The sequence below is a fragment of the Aquarana catesbeiana genome, linkage group LG08 (assembly GCF_042186555.1).
Source record: "Aquarana catesbeiana isolate 2022-GZ linkage group LG08, ASM4218655v1, whole genome shotgun sequence".
Taxonomy (NCBI): Eukaryota; Metazoa; Chordata; class Amphibia; order Anura; family Ranidae; genus Aquarana; species Aquarana catesbeiana.
The window spans coordinates 45,442,988-45,465,392 of NC_133331.1; the positions used below are offsets into that span (position 1 = coordinate 45,442,988).

The 22,405-nt window shown below is 43.3% G+C and overlaps 1 protein-coding gene across 1 annotated transcript in view; it reads left to right on the forward strand.

Annotated features, from left to right (window-relative positions):
- The window catches only part of RGS10 (regulator of G protein signaling 10), a 52,146-nt gene extending 30,639 nt beyond the window's left edge, over positions 1 to 21,507 (forward strand). Inside the window, exons 3-5 of the mRNA XM_073595781.1 lie at positions 7,499 to 7,585; positions 7,861 to 8,004; positions 20,395 to 21,507. Coding sequence (XP_073451882.1) covers positions 7,499 to 7,585; positions 7,861 to 8,004; positions 20,395 to 20,544 — 381 coding nt within the window. The 3' untranslated portion in view covers positions 20,545 to 21,507. The remainder of the gene's footprint in view (positions 1 to 7,498; positions 7,586 to 7,860; positions 8,005 to 20,394) is intronic.
- Positions 21,508 to 22,405: the final 898 nt, after the last annotated feature.

Genomic DNA, 22,405 nt, shown 5'->3' on the forward strand with positions numbered 1-22,405 from the left:
TTCACTACCTCGTTAAAGTCACCCAACCAAATAGCAGGTGTTGTAGGGTACTGTGCCATGTATGTTAAGCCCTCAGTAATGAGACTAGAGTTATATGGTGGAGGAACGTAGAAGGCCATAAGTAAGTATTGCGAGCCACAAATTGTACATTGCAGAAAAATGAACCTGCCCTGGGGGTCCGTCCGCACCGACTCAAGTCCAAATGAGACTGATTTGGCAATGAGTATGGATACTCCTCGGGAGTAAGGAGAGTGGGTGGTGTGGTATGCCCAGCCTATCCATGGGCGCCTCATTGCCAACTGGAGTTGGCCTGTGATGTGCGTTTCAACCAGCACTATTATGTCTGCTCGGTTTGACTTGAGGCATCCAAAAATTGCAGTGCGCTTAACCCTATCTCGGATACCTCTGACGTTCCAAGTCAAAAGCTTGATGTCAGTCATCACTCAATCAGACACACAGTACTGTGGGAGCGGTGCAAGACCATTTCCCAGGGCAAGTCCATATACATTTAACACAATACATCTTAACCTATGACATCGTACCGGTGTTAGATGCGTTCTGAGTTCACGTTCCTTATGTTGCATTATAATAAATTCCATGTTCTTTAAAAATAATAATAACAGAAACATAAACATAACCCCAACCCCCCTCCCAGCCCTCAGCCACCCCAACTTAGCTGGGGCATAAAACCCATAACTGGTGCCACTCCCCTTGAACATACTGCAAACTGTATGAGCCAAGGAAGTGCACAACAACCCCAACATCCGCAGTGAAGGCCTATTCGGCTACACTTTCGGGATAGGGTTAAACCTTTTGGTAAGGGCAAATAAACACTGGGTTACAACCGAGAATGAGAGACGTTCTCTCGTCCAGTTGTGGCATATAGAAATTGTAGTCATCTTGGAATATATCGCATAGATTAAGAGCTACTTATCCCCTATATATCATGTTGTACTTCCGATCTTCTCCTTGTTTCTTGCATGGGTGGTGGGTTAGCATGAGTTTCTATAAAATAGAAGAGGGGGCCGCGTGGAGATAGTTCAACACTGTGTGTGTACATCCTCAAGGTGGAAAAGTTCAAGGCCCATCAAGACGCCAGTTTAAGTCTCATGTTATGTGTGGTGGTTTTGTCTGGCTATGGCTTGTATATATCTGAAACATATGTATAGTTCCAGGCGCTGGAGTGTGTAGCGGGCATTTCCCTAAGCACCAGCATACCTTAGGGCAAACATTCATTCCACGGGTGAGGTCACAGCGTCAGGCATTACCAGGCCACCACATATTGCAGAGATTTAGGTGAGGATAAACTGCATATGAATGCATTAGCTTGAATAATATCTCAAAGTCTCATCTTTACATACCGTTGTTTGGAGATCAGTCTTGGGCCAGACGGTTCCGCTCGGCATCGCGATGGTCCAACCACTCCGATGCTTGCACTGGGTCCTCAAAGAAATAGGCCCGGTCATCCGCAGCCACGCGAAGTCGGGCGGGGAAGAGCATAGCGTACTTCAGATGATGAGCTCTAAGGCGCCTTTTTACCTCCATGAACCGGCCCTCTGTTTCTGTACTTCGGCGGAGAAGTCCGGGAAGGCCGACACATGTCCCGACTGGAATGGGATGTTACCCTTCAGCCTGGCGAGGCGTAGTACAGCATCACGGTCTCTGAAGTTTAATAACTTCGCAATAAACGTGCGCGGCGGGGCCCCTTCAGCCCGCTCAACTACGAAGGTCCCAGAGAAGGCCTCTCTGCCATATGTGGAGATTAGAAGCTTTTCTAGGAAGGTAGCTGGGTCCGGTCCCTCTGAGCCCTCCGGGAGACCAATAAAGCGTAGGTTGGATCTGCGGGCGCGATTTTCTAAATCATCATGTTTCTGTGCCAGCATCTGAATCTGGCGCTTTAAATCCTCTTGGGAATGTTGCAGGGGGTAGAGTGTGTCTTCCGCCCGGCTGATTCGGGTCTCCGTCTCGGTAACTCTTTCCCTAAGCTTGGTCATGTCCTGCCTGATTAAAGAAATGTCCACTTTAACCTCTTCCAGCTTTGTTGTGAGGGTGGATTGGCAGAGGGATATCGCCTCGAGCACTTTTGCTGTATCAGCCGTCCCCTGGTCAGCTTGGGGAGCCGCATGCTCTGGTGAGGAGGCACCATCTTGCTGCTCATACTCGCGTTCCGTTCTTCGGTACCTGTCCAGGGATGAGGAGGCGGCTGTGTTCCTCTTTGGTGGAGACATGATCCAGACTGTGCCCAGCTTCAGACTCGCAGGGGTGTGGAGGAAATGGCTACTTCGGGGTCTCAGGATATCGGGTAAAGGATCTGCCACAAGCGGAGCTCTGGTCACTCACGTCCTATCTCATTCCCGTCCAGGCCACGCCCCCCAGGAAGGGGGTTTAAGTGCCCAATGGTCAAGGGTTAAGGAAGCGTCCCTCCTGCCCTGATGGTGTGTAGTACTTGGTTTCATCTTAACTTTGCTATTCTGCCTTTCATCTATTTTTGTATTGATAACAATATTCATTGGATTCTGGACTGGAGTAATGTTGTGCAAGATTGCATTTAACGGCAAGACTCCCATTTCTTAGAGTTGTCTGTTGTAATGGACATGGATCAATCTCATAGTGGATCAAGTTCTCTGAGCACCTTTTTCTTCCCTAAGTAATCTGATGTGATTTTCATGATGGTATTGTAAAAACCAGGAAGGTGTCACCTGGTAAGTTCTCATCACTCTGCGGGGACTTTCCATGGTTGAGGACCAATGTCAGGCAGCCTCTGCCTGTCTTATGGAAAATTCTGAGAGGATAAAGAGCTGGTCAATGTAAAAAAAATTCCTGGCATAATACCAGTCCATTTCAAGAACTGTGTACAGTCCTGAGCCAGCTGTGTTCAGCAGATACTATGTTCAGCAGGGGCATTGCTAAAATTTGAAAAGACTTGAGGCTCCCTTGGGCACACTGAAAAGAAAAAGTAAGCCACGGCATTTTGATAAATAATAAGCATATCATATAGGGACATTGTTAATTAGAATCTTAAAATTCTTCCAGTATACATTGCACTCATATGCTACAGTTCTTGTTCTCATAAAACACTTTTTAATTAACTGCCACAAGCAAGAGTGTCACAGACACACTTAAACGCCAGTACAAAGGACCATTAAAAAATGCCTATTCTATTACATGTGTTTTTCTGCACACAATGGATAGACAGGGGACTAGCACTTTGTCTCAGAAAATATATATATTTTTAAAATTATTTATGTATGCTGTGCGAATGGGAACATAACAAACATATAGTGGGGGTTTCTCATCTTGAAATTTTGAAATACACTTTAAAAAAGGTCTAGTTATCAATTACTGCAAAAGTAGCTTCTGGAGGCACCCACCCCCCACTGAGGTTTAACATGTACAATATAACTTTAGAGTGAACTGGTCAGTGTTATAGAATGTACAGCACAGCTTAAAGAGAGCAGTGCTCAGGAGTGTGTAATGTATAGTTCCCTTACAATAGTGGTCTACAATAGTAAGAATGTCTCCTTATATTGGTATCAGTGGGAAAAATAAATCCCCCTCATATTGGTGGTTGTTGGGGAGAAAATGTCATCTTACATTGGTGGCAACGAAATGCCCCCTTACCTCAGTGTAAATGGGAGAAAGTATGTCTCTTACATTAGGGGTCATTGGGAGAAAATGCTGCCTTACATTGGTGGTAGTGAAAGGAAAAATGCCCCCCTACATTGGTGTAAGATGGAGAAAGATTGTTTATTACATTGGTGGTCATTGGGAGGAAGAATGTCCCCTTACATTGGCAATCAGCTGGAGGAAGAATGCCCCATTAAATTGATGGTCAGTTGGAAACAAATGTCGCTTACATTGGTGGTCAATAGAAGAAAGAATGTTTCTTACACTGGTGATCAGTGGGAGAAAGATTGTCCCTTACACTGGTGGTGAGTGGGAGAAATAATGTCTCTTACACTGGTGGTCAATGGGAAAAAGACTGTTTCTTGCACTGGTGGTCAGTGGGAGAAAGAATGTCCTTTACACTAGTGGTCAGCGGGTGAAAGAATTTCTCTTACATTGGTGACCAGTGACAGAAAGAATGTTCCCTTACATTGGTCTAAGTGGATGGAGAAGTGCCCTCTTACATTGGTGATCAGTGAGAGGAAGGATATCCTTACATTGGGGATGGTCAGTTGGAGGAACAATGTCACCCTACATTGGTGATCCCCGATAGGAAGAATGTCCTCTAAAATTTGCGGTTAAGGATAAATTTAGCTATGTTCAGATCCTAGTCCAAACCCACCTCAACTATCCTGCCAAGAAGCTGTCACTGTACAGAGCCACTGGCAAGGCAAAGGCATTTCTCGCCCCTCAGCCGCACATATCCACGCCTTGTATACATGTGACTGCAGGGCGGGGATGCCTTAGCCACTTACTATTGGCTTGGTAACAGATTCCTGGCGAGAAAGCTCAGATGGGCTTGGACTAGGATCCAAACATGCCTGAGCTCATCCCTATTGGCATAAGTGATAGGAAGAGTGTCCCCTTACATTAGTGGTCAGTAGAAGAATGTATGTTACATTGGTAGTCAATGGGAGTAAAAATAGAATAATGCCCTATTACATTGGTGGTGATCCAGTCAGGGAAAAGTTATTTCAAAATATACTGGATATTCTAACAATACAGTAACAATAGTGTCAAGAAGTTCATTCAGAATATGTGTAAAATTTCTAGCAATACAGTGGGGGAAGGGGGTTATATCTTGTGTGTTCTCATTGGAAACTCCAGACTATGCAGCTGCCTGCCAATTAACACGGTTGGCAGGGCGAAGGCTCGCCTAGCCTGGGACAAAGGTATTGTGACAGCCCCAACCGGGACAGGGGCTTCTGGAGGGGACTGCAGGGTAGCCTCTTGCCTACTGACTATTGGCCCTGGCATTTGAGGGGGCTCTATTCTTTGGGAGGTGTGCGCCTGGGGGACCTTTGGAGTGGTTTAGCTTTGGATTTGGGTCCATGTTTCTCTGAAAAACACACAGACTCTGGGAACCTAGGACCTGGATACAGATTTGGGGCCTCTGTGTCTAAACCAGTAATGACTACTTCACCCCCCTCCTAGACTCAAAGACTCAGAATAGATTTTAATATAGTTAGCTGAAAACAACCTGATGCTGGTGTCTCCTGCTATAATCTGTTTACTCTCATGGTATAATTTCCCCATTGTGTTCCCCCTAGGTATGAGTTCCCATTGTTAATTGAGTCACCTATTATTTCTGTCTGTCTGCTAATCCTCTTGGAAATGTGACTTGCATTGTGTCCACTTTTTCTTGTTACTGAACCATTGTGGGATGCTAATGTGTTTATGTTTATTTTAGCTGTTCATAAGATGTACTGATATTACTGTTTACAGTTTGCATTGTTTAGGATAATGTGATCAAGCTCTTGCCTGAATTTTGTGGGTTATAAATTCTGTGTGAGTTTACAATAAAGTCAGCTCCAGTTTGTACCTAAGCTAATGTCGTATAGTTCTTGGGTGCAATGCTCAGCTATAATACCTTGTTCCTGGTTCCAGAGTAGAGGAAGCTGTATATTGGCGGAAGCACCTAGGCTGGGTGCAAGGCGGTCCATCACAAGTATGAATTTCAAACTTCAAAAAAAATCATAAAACATGGTAATAACTCTCACCTCGTGCAGTGCACAATCATAAAACCTTCTGTTAAAGCTCGTCTGTACAAAGAGAAGTTCTTAGATATCAATCATACTAGCTTTGTGATAGAATATGGGATAGTTATTAATATTTGTGTCCATTTATGGTGCTACTGGTTCCGTTTAGAGCTGATTGATCTGGATCTATAATTCATAACTTGGAGCAGTTATGAGGTTTTGAAGATATAACCAATACCCTGCAGCTGCTGTTGGTTTACCCAGACCAGAGAGAGCTGCCATTGCATGCAACACTGACCACTGGAGCAGTTCAAAGGTTTTTTACATGTAAGTGAGCATTAAAGTGGTGCTTTTTTATCTCACACTCACCTGGTGTCCTGCTCTGTTCCTTTTGTGTATTACCAATATCCTACCTGTGCTAACTAGTTAATATGCACCTGACACCTTCAATCCAATTGAATAATCTGAGAGGGGGGGGGAACTAATTCTGATCACTAAGGTGTAACAATAGAGATTGAAAATGAAATCTTGTTTAAATCTGAGGGGTCCCATCAATGTGGGGCATACAGTCTGCATGTTTCATCCAACCTCGGAAGCAGGAGATGTAATTTTCCTATAAGTTTCATTCCTATTATTTTAATACTGTTTGCTTGTGTATATCTCACTTTTTTAACTTAGTACTGGTGTGTGGACAATGTCATATTTTCCATAGGCAGGGATAGGTCTTAATAGCTAGACAGGCATCTGTGTATATGATTGTGTGTTTGGAAAGTGGGAAAGGTGGCTGCATTAGGATTACAGCTCACAGGAGTGTACAGAGAATCTCAGAGGCGTAGGGGTATCACCTAGTTGATATACAACCATTGGAGTGCACTATATTGTATGTGAGATTTGCATCTGACCGTGAGTCCAGCCAACTAGATTTTGGGTGAGTTTCCCACTAGTGGTCGCTGACAAGTGAGTGTTTGCACTAACTCTATAAGAGGTATTGCCTGGTTTAGCTAACCTGTAACTGTTAGTAAGAGAAGTGTCTGTCTATGGTCTATGAAGCCTGTGTGCTAGTCCACTTGAGTTCTGAGTATGCTGACCAAATGTATCAGGAGATGGTTCCTGACAGGTATGTCATTTATGGGTGGTGAAGGCATAAATCTCAGTGTGTGTGTGCTGTGTTGTTTTTTGACCGTTACTAGCGTGCTGGTCGAAGTCAAAGGACACACAATGGAAAGAGATACTGGGCACATTGTCTGGACACCCTTATCCCCATACTCATTGGGAGGTACCCCTGATCCATGAAAGTCAGTGGAAGGAAGAAGGTCTACTTACATTGGTTGTCAGTGGGAGGAAGAATGTCCACGTACGAGGATCAGTTAGAGAAAGAAGGTTCCCTTGCATTGATGGTCAGTGAGAAGAAGCATGTCCCATTATAATAGTGCTCAGTTACACTGGGTTTAGTAACACCTTTATCAAGCCTTAGAGAAGGAACATAGAACTTCCCTTTGTGTGTTAACTGCATCTAATGACATTTCTATTTAATGGTCTGTGCATACAGACTTGAGGAAAATGAAAGATGCTCAGCTAGTTGCGTGGACATGGTGGTTGAAATCTTTGAGAAACAGACACTTTCCTCCAGACTTAGAGGCATCAGCTTGGGGAGACCAGGGCATTCCATGTATTCTGCAGTTTCTTGCATAAATGTAGTTCCAAACCAAGGAAATAATGTGTCAGACAAATACAATTGGAGCAGCTCTCTCCAGTTTTGGGCCGGGTGGCTGCATTGTTCTTCCTGGCCATCAGACTTCCATAAACGAGACTCAGTGTGATGCTGATCTGAGTATCTTTTTGATTTGGTTTAGGATTTCCTGAAGAGGGAGTACAGCGAGGAGAACCTGCTCTTCTGGTTGGCGTGTGAAGATTTCAAGAGAACAGAAGGACGGGATCAGGTATGGTACCCAAATTTTAGCCCTCCACCCTAATGATGGTGTCTGCTGGTGTGGGAATGATAAGCTTTCCTAGGCAGCCGATCAGCAGTAGGCACTAAGGCAGTTGTAGTAGCTGAAAATTACTCCACAACTACTTTTATCCTGACCCAGATTATACCTCAGGGATAGATGATGTCCCACTTGTATTGACCAGCATTCATGTGTTATGAATTCCCTCATTTGTCTTGTACACAAAATGATCTCCACTTCAATTTCTCTGAATGTTCTGTCTCCAGATGCAGAAAAAGGCCCAACACATCTTCAACACCTTTCTGTCCAGCAAAGCCTCATCACAAGTCAATGTGGAGGGTCAGTCCCGTATCGGGGAGCAGATCCTGAGAGAGCCTCACCCTCTGATGTTCGAGAAACTGCAGGAGCAGGTAAACCTCTTCACATACTGGCACAGTGCAAAGCCCTGCTCTCTTGTTACACTGACACCCCTAGTACTACACCCCTTCCCCTTTTTATACTGATACCCCACAGTACCAGAACCCCCTTATTACACACCCCTTTTACTGATACCTCACAATACCAGAACCCCACTACTAGTTACATCAAGAATGCTCCTCCTTATCATACCAGCACCTCACATTTTAAGAACCCACTCATTCTAATTACACATAGACCCCTCCTTTTATTATAACAACACCTCATAGTACCAGGGCCCCCATACTAATTACATTGGGACCCCTTCCCCTTATTAAACCTAGGTGTACATGGAGCTTTTTGCTCTTTAAACGTTCACGTGCAACTATGGGATTCAGAGGATTTTAATTATAATTATATTGCCTTTAAAAAAAAGTATTTACCCCCTTAGAAGGTGGTATCGTCATAGAAAAGTAAGTTACATTTTTTTTCTTTTTTACATTGATCAACAGAAAAAGACAAATGTGAAAACACATCTGCAAAGTAGTTTAAATTAATTAAAATGAAAAGAAAACACTAAATAACTGACTGCATAGTTATACACCCCCTTTAATATGATACCCCTAAATCATCCCTGGTGCAGCCAACTCTATTCTAGAATCCCATGATTAGTTATATGGAGCTCACCTGTGTGTAGTCAGGTAGTTTAGTATAAATACACATGTAGCTAAAGGTCCCGATTACTGGAGCGTCAGTATCATGGCATAACCTGCATCATAAAGATAAAAGAACGTTCCAAGCAACTCTGTGAAAACGTGACTGAAAAGCTGAAGTTGGGGGATGAGTACAAGAAAATTGTCAAGCTATTGAATATCCTTTGGAGTGTACAGTAGTTACATCAATCATTAAGAAATGTAAAGAGTACGGCACAGCTGTAAATCCATGAAATGCCAAATTCCAAGTACAGGCCGTGATTGTCAAGGATTACAGACAGGGGGTCCCAAGGGGTGTGTGACAAGGGGTGCATGTAATTCAATGAGCTCTCTCCCTACCTATGATAACTTCCACATGCTGGTACTTATCTGCATGCAATCAGACCTCACACAGATAAAGGCCAGCCGTAGACTGTTCGAATGGAACTGACAGAAATTCAAACCATGTATGGCATGGGTGCTCAACCTGTGACCCTCCAGCTGTTGCGGAACTACAAGTCCCATGAGGCATTGCAAGGCTGACAGGTACAAGCATGACCCCCAAAGGCAGAGGCATATTGGATCTTGTTGTTTTGCAACAGCTGGAGGGCCACAGATTGAGCACCCATGATGTATGGGCAGGCTGAATGTATCGATTGATCAACTTGTGTACAACCAGTCTGCCGGGTATTACATGCAATTATCTCTAGTGGTTGGTATAGCCACTAGCCATAATCACTAACTTCTTCTGGCGGAGAGGGATTCCCCTGTGAACACTGTCTGTGTTGATGGCAGAACCGACCCGTGGTTGCAGGAAAGAAACTTGCTCCGTCTATGACCTGCTTAACAGTAATTTACAACCCAGCATACAGGCAATGGTGATACAATACAGCTGCGCACACAACAGTCTCTTCAGATTTCTGTGTTCTTTAGAGCAATCAAAAATTAGCTTATTAATGTTTATATTTAATATCCTTAAGTAGGCAGTACAAAGACAGTTACAAAAAGTTACTAAAGCAGAAGTTAAAAAAAAAAAATGAGACGTATAATCGCAAACTGTATTAAAGTAAAAGGGATAAACTTACAAAAAATGATCTTCTGCTTCTGAAGTTAGATAGCAAATGTGGGCCATACCCCCCAAATCAATGTCCCCCCTTAGGTATGGTTTTCAGATCTTCATTGTTATGTCTTTGAGATTAAAATTGAGTTGCCACCAACTCATACTATCCAGTTGGATGGAAGTAGGTGGCCACTGGCTATTATCTAGTTAGCACAGGTAGGATTTTGTTAATAACAGTCTTCAAAATCTTAGAACTGTGCTCAGTTATGAGATAAGGATCCGCAAGTATGAGCAATGGTCTCGGCTGTTGTTCTGCTATGAGTATAGTTCAAACACTGATTGTCTATGCCTACCAGAATGTGTAAAACCATAAAAAGGTCCAAATATTAAATGACTCCCCCACATTTCATTATAAAACTAGCATGTTTGATGTTGAACAAACACTTTTTTTTACAGAAGGCTTTATGAGTGTTGTATGATTGTGTTTAGCATGGGATAGGCGTTATGAGTTATTACTGTTTTTCAGATTTTTTTTGAAGATTGAAATACACACAATCGTATCTAAGGCTAATTAAGAAGCAGACAGAGAGTCTAGAGTTTCCAGGGTGAAAGTGGGCTAATTTTAACACAGCTACATAGACTGACTGTCTAAATTACCCCTAGCTATGAGGTTATACAGATTAAACATTTGGCCTCTCTTTGACAGTGTACTGTTAAAATGTTTATACATATTCATCTCATTCACCTAATCATCTCTGGATATTGTTCCTGTATATTTGAATTAAAGTATTACTAAACCCACAACAGGAAAATCATTCTGTATATGCAGTAAAACGTGTTTGCTATACTCACTGTGAAACCTAAGGGGTTAATCATCCACATTGTGTAAAAGACTGTTTGATCCTATCTTCTCTGATCCTCCCCTTCTTCCACTGCCCCCAATCCATCTCCTGATAACACAGAGCCTTTGGAGTCACTCTGCACATGCTCCATTTGGTGTGTATTGCTTGAGAGTTTTTTTTGGGGGGGACAGTGCATGTGATCTGCACAGTCCAGACAGAGGGTCAGGGGTCCTGCAGCCTTATAGGACAATCAGTGTAGAATGAAAACTCCTCCTACAAGCTTTAACCACTGATAGTCCCAAGACTGCTATATACTGCTGATGAGAAACGACATTTAGCAGTTCATATTTACTAAAAGAATTGCATTTCCATGTTCTGTGTACTGTGGGAGACCAGATATAGTGAATGCAGGCTCCTGGGTTTAGTAACTAAACTTCTCTCTGGTGGGATCATGAAAAAATTTGTGTGAGAATAATCACAAATATGATGCTTTTGGTTGTATCATTACAGTGACCATGCAAGAAGGGGACCAGTGAAAGAGGCCACCATAAGTGAGACTAGTGGGAGAGGCCACAAAGAGGTAGAGTGGTGAGGGAGGCAACCATGGGGAAGACTGGTAAAAGAGGCAACCCTGGGGGAGAATAATGAGGTTGACCACCAAGAGGGAAACTAGTGAGTGAGGACATCAAGGAAAAGACTATTGAAGGAAGCTACAAGGATGACTAGATGGGTGGTGGGCTCCAAGATATAGTGTGTGAATGTCAGAATGAGCCACTGGCCACACATGGAGTTGTCTGCTTTGCAAAGGTCTGACTAAGGTAAATTACATACGCCTTTGGGGCACAGATACCAGACATGTACCATCATAGATTTATGTGGGGATTTCTCCTGGATTTCGGGAGACAAGCAAGGAGTGGGAAGAATGGCCCAGCCTGTCACAAGTAAACATTGGTGCAAAATGCAGCTGGTCTAAGTGCCAGAGCTATGTAAGTATGGGGCTAAGGAGGGAGAGGCTGGATAAGCTCAGTAGAGGGGGGAAAATAGGCAAGGTAACTTTTAAACAAATTTTCCTTTTTTTAAAGAGAATTTTCAATGAAAAACATATGACCTTGGCTGTTCCCTACTCTGTAAACTTCTGGTTGCCTCCCCTGGCCTTGATTCTTCACCATGATTACTGGTACTGATTTAATGGTTTATTATATGACTTTTACGTGGTCTAGCAGGGCTGGACTGGGACAAAAATTTGGCCCTGGACTTCACCCAGACTGGCCCACTTTGACAGGTCTCTCCCATGCCGGCTTGCCACCCAAGCCCCCCCCCCCCCCCCCACTAGCTATTAGCCGTTCTACATTATTTCTCTTATAGGCAGTACCAGTGGGGAAGCTAGACATTATTTCACCTGGGGCAAAGAATCAGTTTGGTGCCCCCCCCCCAATGGAACAAGATTAGGCAGGAAAGTGAGGCCGCCCTCCTTCCAGATCGTATGATGAGCTTCTAAGTGTTGACTCCTGAGCATCATGTCTGTATTCAGGTGCGCTGCATAACTAGCCAGGGAGAGGAGGTGAGCACTGCGGGGGGGACAGAGGACTGGAGGGAGGCAGCGGTCCACTGTCACTGAAATCGGCCCACTGAGCCATCGGCCCATCGGGAAACTCCCTGTAGTCCCAATGGCCAGTACATGCCTGTGGTCTAGTGAAGTATTCATTGTATCTTCTCCTTGCTATGGCTTCAATGACTGACCCACAGACACAGATATGTAAAAAATGTTATTACATTTAATTAAAAAAATATTGAAACAGAAAAACAGAAGGTCTGTTTTTTTTTTTTTTCCTACCAGCTCTTGCCCTTCCAACAGAAACGACTTTAAAAAGCCATTGATCAAGAAAATGTTTCCTCACAACAAAGAAAAAACACCTTGGTTTTTGTTTCAAAAGCTTCTGGGAGTTGCAGATGACATCATTATGTCTCCCTGGCAGAGCTGGAAGTTCTGAGAATGTATTCCAGCCCATTGCAGGAGTTTATTCTTACAGGAAGGGATTTCAAATACCCAGCTCTGCTGGGAGGCATGGTGATGTCACCTGAATCTCCAAGAATGTTAGGAAGGGCACTGGCAAAAAACAAAACATTACTTTTAACTTTAAGGGGACAGGTCTTCATTACCCCCAAAAAAAAAAAAATAAAAGTTGTCAAAATAATAGCGCAGAAGCATATTCTTATGAGATTTTAAGCATCCAGCTTTACTGGGAGGCAGTGGTTAAAGAGGAACTGTGGCCGACCTTCCCATTTTTTTTTCCCACTTACCTGAAGGTGGTATCTGCACATTTCAGATCCTCACCCATCCAGTGGATCCAGGGTTGACCTGCTGAGATCATCTCATGCCTGGGCACAGCCACGTCCCATGCTGCCATGTTCTCGCTGATGTCATCAAGAGGCCCGCCGGCTCTACCGGGTTCAGCGAAGATAGCCCACCCCCTCCTCCTGTTCTTCAATGAAAGGCTATGCCTCCTGGGGTATGTGACGTACATACATACGTTGGGCATTGTGCGCGTCATTCGCTAAAAGAGAGTGACGTGCATGGGGAGGCAGGGCGGATGTGCAATAAAAAAAAAGACGTAAACAAAAGGAAAAAAAACAAAAGCCCTATTCCTGCAGAGGAAGGGAGAAGGGGTGGAGAGGCAGGATCTTCCTTGGGAGGGCGAAGGTCCGCTTTAAGCAAAGTAACAACAGGAAGTGGATGGAAGCCAGAGGTAGGTATTTTTAAAATGTTTTGAAAAATGCTTTACTTATAAAGCATTTATCTGGTTGTGTCAGTAAGGGGTTGCTTGTGTCTTCAGATACGCATCTGTCTATGTCAGTACAGCAATGATTGTGTCTCTGCAGATATGTTTATGGGTGTATCTGTGGGATCTTCTGTGTCTGCAGCCATGTTTTTTGCTTTTTTAGTATGGTACTATTGTGTCTTTGTGATCATTGATTGAGTACTGATTGTGTTTGTGTTGGCAAGTTTTTGACTGTGGCAGTATATTACTGATTGTGTCTCTGTGGGCATGTTTCTGTCTGTGGCGCTATAATGCTTAATGTGACTCTGTGGGCATGTTTCTGGTTGTGGCAGTACAGTACTTATGGTGTCTCTGGAGACATGTTTCTGGCAGTGGTAGCAGTGGTGGCCCGTCCATAGAGGGCGCAGGACACCGCCCCCCCATCCATACGTCCGGCCCCCTGATCTACATATCAGGGCGCCAGGCTATGGACTCAAATGGGAGGGAGTGTTTTTTTGAAGCACCTGATTAGAGTCAGAGGCTCTAATAGGCTTCAAAAAAGGGTGGGCTCGGGGCGCAGAGCACTGTGCCTGAAGCCCACCCAGTTGTGTGGCACTAGCTAATGAATATTTGCTACTTTCACACAAAATCTCTTCCCTGCCAATCAGGAAGCAGGTCTGAAGCCCGTTTCCCGATTGGCCAAAACATCAGGCGATCCTATTGGACGCCTAGCACCAGGAGAGCAGAGAAGAGACGCACGGCGGAAGCTGCTCTAGGAGAGGACACCGGGGCCGCTTTCCCCAAGCCTGCCACGCTTAAGGACCCCGGACCAGGGCAACCGCGCTGGAAGATGGCTGCACTCTCAACACCCCCAGACCTCACCACATGTCCCAGCGGCATCGAGACACCTGACTGCCTCACAATGGAGGACACCAGAGCCCGCCACGGTGATGGGGTAAGGACCGACCAGCAGACAGCGGTTGGGGGGTTTGCTGGGTGTTAGTACCACTCTGTCAGCCGCCTGTGGGGGTGGGGTGGTTGTGCTAGTGCCACTCCGCCGGTCGCCCGGGGGGGGGTTTCCTGCCCCCCCCCAAAAAAAAACACCAGCCGCCACTGAGTGACAGTGTGTTACTAATTGTGTTTCTCTGAGTATATCGCTGGCTGTGTTAATAAAATGGATCTATGCTCACCTTGGCTCCAGCAATGCGATATCCTGGAGATCCCCACTTGTCCCAACTTCTTCGAGTGGCCGTTTTCCGAGTATCGAACGCTGGCCCCTTTCATTGGCTAGGTGGGGATGACTTCAATTCCATGCATTAGTGAGAGGTTTGTCAGCTTTGCCATTGCCAAATTTCCACAGTGGGCTGCATGTGCGCAGCTAACTGTACAGGGGTGGACAGGCAGGCAGGTTATTTTAATGCAGAATAGACAAAGCAAGTCTCTTCTGTATTAAAAACCCTGTTTGCCTATTTTAATTTATTAACAAAAGTTCCACTTTAAGGTACAAATTGTGTCTCTGAAGACATATTTCTGGAGGTATCAGTATGGAACCAATTCTATCTCTGTATGCATGTTTCTTCCAGTGTCAATACAGTACTGATTGTGTCTCTGCGGATACGCTTCTGGCTTTGTTAGCACGGTACTGCTTGTGTTTATATTGATGTTAGTATGACACCTTTTGTCTGCAGACATTTTTCTGGCTTTGTCTCTATGAAACTGATTGTATCTCTGTGGACATGTGTCTGGCTGTGTCAGTATTGCACTAGTTGTGTCTCTACAGACATGTTTCTGGATTTTCAGTATGGTACGGATTCTGTTTCTACAGACATGTTTCTGGCTGCGTCAACCCACTAAATACAGCAACTACATATCTCCCATCTTTTTGAGATGGGAACGAGAGATACACCTATTAGCAACCCCCTGCCATGCCCCTTAACCACTTGCCATCTGGACCAATTTTGGCACTCCTTCATGTAAAAATCATCATTTTTTTTGCTAGGAAATTACTAAGAACCCTCAAACATTATACTGTATATGTTTTTTTTAGCAGAGACCCTAGGAAATAAAATGCAACTTTTAATGTCACATTTTTGCGCAACAATTTTTCAAACGCTTTTTCTTTTTTTTTGGAAAAAAAGCTTTCATGAATTAAATAGATACCTAACATGTCACGCTTTAAAATTGCACACACTGATGGAATGGTGCCAAACTTCGGTACCTAAAAATCTTCATAGGCAACACTTTAAATTTTTTTACAGGTTACCTGTTTAGGGTTACAGAGGAGGTCTTGGGATAGAATTGTTGCTCTCGCTTTAACGTTTGCGGTGATACCTCACATGTGTGGATTGAATGCCGTTTATATATGTGGGCGTGACGTACGTATCCGTTCGGTTCTGCGTGCAAGCACGTGGGGACGGGGGCACTTTAAAAAAAAACTTTTTTTTATTGTTTATGTTATATTCATTATATTCCCTTTAAATTTTTTTTGATCCCTTTTATTCCTATTACAAGGAATGTAAACATCCCTTGTAATAGGAATAGGGCATGACAGGTCATCTTTATGGAGAGATCTGGGGTCAATAAGACCCCAAATCTCTACTCCAGGCTGGAAAGCCTGAGTTAAACCCCCCCCCCCCCCCCCAAAAAAAGTGATCTTGGCTTTCCAGTCGCGTACATGGCAGTATTTACAACTGCCAGGCCAGACGTGACATCGTGCCCGGGCCTCCGAGAATCATAGAGACTGCCAGGGACCATCTGGTTACCGGTATTGTCTATGGTGAACTTCCGACAGAGGCGGATTCCTTCTCCGGCTCAGTGATCACACGGGCGAGCCAGTAGAAGCACCAGAGGGCGTGGGGGGGGGGGACATCCTCTCCCGCTGCTGTATGTGCAGGCATCATCCTGGTGTAACCGCTGAAACGGGAGGACCTCCATGTGCGCCCTCCCGGCGAATTATTTTTTTTTAAATTGTTAAACCTAGAAATGCTTTTTTTTCCCCCACTACTATTCCTTTATACTGGCTTTTCAAATTTACAAATGCAACAATTTAAAAATTGGATGAAAGGTTAAGCACTGGGAAACACTTTTTGAAAGATAAATAGTGCATTTTATATAGAACTATATAGATCAGACGAAATTAGGGACACATGAGGAGGAAAGAGGGACATTGTTCAAAATCAGGGACAGTTGGGAGCTATGCAACTGCTGCCTGGGTGCGTCATCAGTTGCAACTTTATGGGACACCTACAGTTTACCTGAAGCTATGGTTTGAGGAGACCAAAATGCAGAACATCATTAAACATACACCATTCCCCCCAAGAAGCATGGTGGTGGCAGAAGCATGCTGTAGAGATATTTCTTTGCAGCAGGCCCTTGTAGACTGGTGAGCAAAAAATAAGTACAGCAACAAACCATGGAGTCCTCTAAGAATACATGATGCAGTCTGCAAGCAATCTGAACGCAGAGAGATTTTTTTTTTTATTCCAGCAAATCAATGGCCCCGAGCACCAACCTAAAACTATACAAGAATGGCAAACACGTCAATGACCTGGAATAGCTGAGTCAGAGTCCAGATCTCAATCCAAAAAGGAAATTTGTGGCTGGACTTAAAAAAAAGATTGTTTATTCACCATTCCAAACTGACAAAGCTGGTACAGTTTTTCAATGAGGAATAGGAAAAAATTGCATGCCCAGATGTACAAAGCTGAGAACGGCTGCCAAAGGTACATCTACTAAGCAGTCAGTTAATTTGTTTGTTTTTTTTTTATAATGACTTTAAATCACTTTAGATATCTGTTTTCACTTTGGCATTAAAGAGTAAATTTCTGTTAATCTCTGTCAAAAAAATTCATCTGCTCTGATTCAATTCTCTATGACAGTAAAAAAAAAATCCAAGGGGGTAAATCATTTTATAGGCACTATATCTCCAAAATTGAGGCTAGATGCGTAATTTCTTAATTAAATAAAATAATAGTTTTGCCAAATTTTACAAAATTAACATCTGTCCAGGTTATGAACATTTAAATATTTATATATTGTTAACAAGCAGTAAATTAGATTTAAAACACTCACTCTCCTCTGGTGCTGCAAACACTGTGGAGTAATTCACCCTCAAAATAGACAGCAGAAGCACTGAAGTTGTACTTTCAGCAGCTCAGCTCCCCATGATCCCCCCCTTCCAGAATGGACTTAGCAGTTCAGCTCCATCTACTTCCCCCTGCCAGCAGTGACATAACATCCCAGTTCCCCCTCCAGCAGTGTTTCAACAGCTCAACCCCCCCCCCCCCCAAGTTTTTTGGCCACTGTTGGGAGAGGGAGCAAAGGTGCAGTTAGCCCCTCTGTACTATTCATTATGCACGTTTTGACAATAAATTACATCAGACCTTTTTTTTTCAGTTCTGGTAGTATAATAGAATATTGTTCCTTTTATTGCAACAGAACAGAAATAAGTTTGAAAAATTGCTTCTTTAGAGGTAAATAACAAAGGTGATTGTAAAATGTCAATGTGAAGCCTTTCGTTATCCGCCAACATAATAGGAGGTACAAGCTGCAGAGTGAAAGAAATGATGAGCTTGGTCTGATCACATGGCAGAATCATTGCCTGTCAGAAAACAGTTAAATTTCTTCCCATGTTGCTTACTTTGTTTAAATCATTGGCCCTGTGTATTGCAAAAACTTCAGCTTTTCCACATGTATGTGACACGTTTTTCACATCTGTGTGACATGTGTCACCTTTCAGAGAAGCCTTTGTGACTTCTGTATCATAATAAATTGAAGTCCAGTTCCTGCACTCTTCTGTAGGAAATGATTCTCTAGAAATGCCAGTGATATGAATACGAATATTCAGTACTGTATAGATTTACAATATACAACACTGTATAGATTTACAGATTTATAATATACAACACTGTATAGATTTGGTGGATGTCCTGGTGGGATATCATTCATAATACAGGACTGTACAGATCTGGTGTGTGTACTGCTCATTCTGTATAGTCCTGTATTATAAATGATAATCCAAGTTGTCATAGTGTAAACTGTACAGTACAAAATAGGCCCTATCAACATATAAAATCAATATACCTCCAAAATAAATCAAAACTGTAAAATAACACCCCTAAAAACATAAGCTCAACTTTTTTTTTTTTAAAAGGAAAGCCTTTGGGAACAATGGCGCTCTTGTGAACGTTATGGCGGCGCGCTAAATCCACTTACTACCACTGCCTCCCTGGTCACCTAATTTCTATTTACACCCAATGTCCCTGACAGCTTGACCTTGCAGCTGTCCCACTTTTGGATGGACAGGGCCTTATTTCGCTACGGTCAATTGGTGGATACCAGAACCAGAATCTTGCGATCCTTTCAGGATCTGAAAGATGCGTTTGACTTGCCGAGACAGGCTTTTTTTAGTTACCTACAAATACGTCATTATGCGCAATCTTTGGTAACGAACCACCAATTCTCCCCCTTAACCAAATTTGAAAAAATATGTCTAGAGGGCTTGTCCCCTAAAGGTATGATCTCGCGCACCTACCAGCTCCTGACCATGGACTTGTCGCCAACCGGACCTCGACATGCCTATATGCGCAAGTGGGAGCAGGCCCTGGGTGAGGATATACCCTGAAGACGTGGCAGCTCATATAGTCACAAGCCTCTAAGAGCTCCATCTGCACGCTCTACAAAGAAAACCAATACAAGATTTTATTCCACTGGTACCAAACCCCTGACCTGCTCCACTCCATATACCCCTCTGCCGATCCCCACTGTTGGCGCTGTTGTAAAGATGTGGGGCTGCTATATCATACCTATTGGATCTGCTCTCTGATACTGGCAGACAGTGCGCTCCTTACTCTACTCCATCTTTGGTTCCTGGGTGCCGTTCAACCCCAAAACTTTCCTCCTGGGCCTCCCACCACCCCTCTTTTTCTAAACTATATAAAAAGCTCTTAGCCCAGGTGCTAACGGCTGCGCGATGTTTGGTAGCCTTCAAATGGAAAAGGAGGGAACCCCCTTCATTGTTTGAACTGCACTCCAGGATGAGATGTTAAATGGATGGAATATCTCACAGCTTCCCTAAATAACACTCTCGATACACACAATCGAGTGTGGGAGCTGTGGGATATGCTGGAGGCCCCTACAACCTGATATCCTGATGAACCTTGACCTCGGGGAGGTCGCATGTGGTTGGTGTCCCCAGGCGGTGCAGAGGTCCTAGGGCTGGTGGTTGTCCTCTCCTATATTTTCTCTCCCACTACTTTCTATCTGGCCATCTCCGCTCTCTCTCTTGCTTTTCTGAGTCTCCCTAACCTTCTCACTATATTTCCCTTTTCCTGCATTCGCCAGCACGCACTTCTGCAGGTTAGACTCTGTTGTGATACAGAAGTTCTTAATCTTACTCAACCAATCTTATGATACCATACACTGTCTTTGGATATATGATTTGCATGTCTTAACCAAGTTTTATCCCTGGCCATAATGTATGTTGACAACTTGCCAGGTCTATGCTTTCTACAAAAATGCGTGTCTTCTTATATTTTCTGTTGGAAAATTTTGAAAATCAATAAAAATTGTCAGTTTAAAAAAAAAAAAAGGGAAGCCTTGTGGTAAATGTGGGGCAGCTGGTAAAGGTGAACACTGACCTCAAATCAACCATCAAATAAGGACGCAAAAGCCCCCCTAACGGGTTCTAATCCTTCTACAGTTTATCCAAAACTTTGCCTTTAGTTAAATTTTATTTTACAATTCTTAGCTGACCCTAATCTCTCCATATCCTTTCCCTACAGCAAACTTTCCATACCTTGACACTATGGCTGCTTATCCCAAAGCCCCCTTTATAAGTCAGTTAGCCATAATTCAATGCTTGGCTAATCCAGAATTCACAATTTCGAAACCGCAGGACATGGCATCGGCAACTCTGAACCTCATCGCTTAATGATGAAGGCCTGAATTTACTAACAGGATTTGCCCCCTAATAGTGTACAATGGCATATGGCGAATCAAACCCAGGCAGATTCATTTATCCCTACTCATCATTTTTTTTATATATTTGCAGATCTTTAACCTCATGAAATATGACAGCTACAGTCGTTTCCTGAAATCTGAGAAATTTCACACGCTGCAGTCTTCGGAGGAGAGTGAAATTTCCAGCTCCAGGCAAGGAGAGTCGGCACCGAAACGAGCATCTAGAATCTACAACACATGACTTACTGAACTGACAGACAAGATGGATTCGCAGAGGACTCGCCACTTCATGTAGAACAGCAGGAGGGACATGTGCTCTGTGCAGTCTAAAGGGGCAAAGCTTGACGATCAATAGTGTTTGTCTATACTCAAGTGACACTGTCTCTCCCGTGTTTTCTATTGCCAGAAAATATTTTCCTATACAGAAAGACGCAAACCCATGTGGATTTGTTAAATGTCCCCCACGATGCCTCTATTTGCGATAAATTCTCGCCCGGTGCCTGTCTAGTCACAGCTGCTTCTGAAATGTCTTTGTTTTTCAAACACCTTTGGATGGTCTTCTAAAATGTGTTAATCGTTTTGCTAGAACTGAGTGAATCCTTAAAATCCTACATATCCTCTCTTGCAATCCACATTGCCAACACCAATTCAATTTTTTTTCTTTATCATTAAAAAAAAAAAAAAAAAAAGTCCAGCCCAATCCCCTTAAAGGATGCACCTGACCCCACCTACATAATAACTTAATCAGAGACCTGTAGCTGCAGAGTAAAGAAGCGGAAGATGGGTTTCTGGGAAATTCCCACTCTGCGGTCCTAATGTTCTTAACAAAACATCTTACCCCCTTCCAGCTGAAAAATTTCTGAATCTACTGGAGATTCACTGTGGAGTGTGGCATTCTGGGAGGTTCCCACACTGGTAATTCATAGGAAATATTGTATAGAGATAGAAGCCCCTGGTGTGCTAGGCTGAATCGCAATCCAGTGGAGTGGACTGCATTCAACGGATTTCCTGATATTCTCAGATATCTGAGAATCAGCCCAGCCTGGTTCAAGTATTGATCTGTAAGGATTGCTTCACTTACAAATTTCCTCTCCAGAAAATGCTGTAAAAAAAAAATCCTGCTTGCTTTATGTGAGATTTTTGTTGAAATTGTGTATATGTCTAAACTACAAAAAATAAATTTTCATAATAAAATTGCTCAGTATTTAGTTGCTCCTAATAATCTCTCAGATAAGGACAGATCTGTACAGCTTCAGCTGCTAGGACCAAGTTAATCCCTTGAAGAACTTCTTGGAAGAAGATCTGCACCTTGAAAACAGAATAGCAGTAGCTTCTTTTGTTTTCAGGTACTCTACTATATTGGAGCTTTGTATATGTGACCTATTTTCTGGCATATCATGGCATACATGAATATCACCATCAATGGGAAGCAGAGGAGACAATCACGGAGGTGGTCACTGAGCCTTATCTACAGAGAAGGAAGCCAAGAACACATAGAGGATGGATACAGATGCACAGTTATATATGCCATGTTTCCCTTTGGCTGCTTATGAAACTTGCTATTTGTTTTAGAAGCTCCCACATCTTTGGGTGGTAATTTTTGTGCTAGAAACTTCTTCTGTTAATCATAATTAGATGGGTGTTCTAAACATTTTGAAAACAAATGCTGGATGTAACATTGACGGCAAGCACACCCTCTACACTGCAGAAGAACACTTAAAATCAGGCCTTTAAAAAGCACGGTTGCCTACCGCCATTTTGCACACATCTACACTTCATCAAGCCAGATAGATGGGTGTTGTGTCATATGGGATTTTTATAGGTTGAGTCTGTTTCTTCTTTGTAAATGTGCCTGAAATTTTAGAGACTCGGTACATCTATCTTCATTTCTTGAACCTATGGCGTTAGCGATAGTCAGGTACAGTCTTATGAAGCTTCTATGTCCTCTTTCTTCTCCAGAAACTACTTTGTGTCATCTTGTCATATTATGAGCTTCTCATTGTTGAAATTACTGTCATAAAACTTTCCACTTTATATTGTCCTGGTAGTGCTGTACTCACCATAATGAATGACAAAATGTACAATCAGGTTGTGCTGGGTTT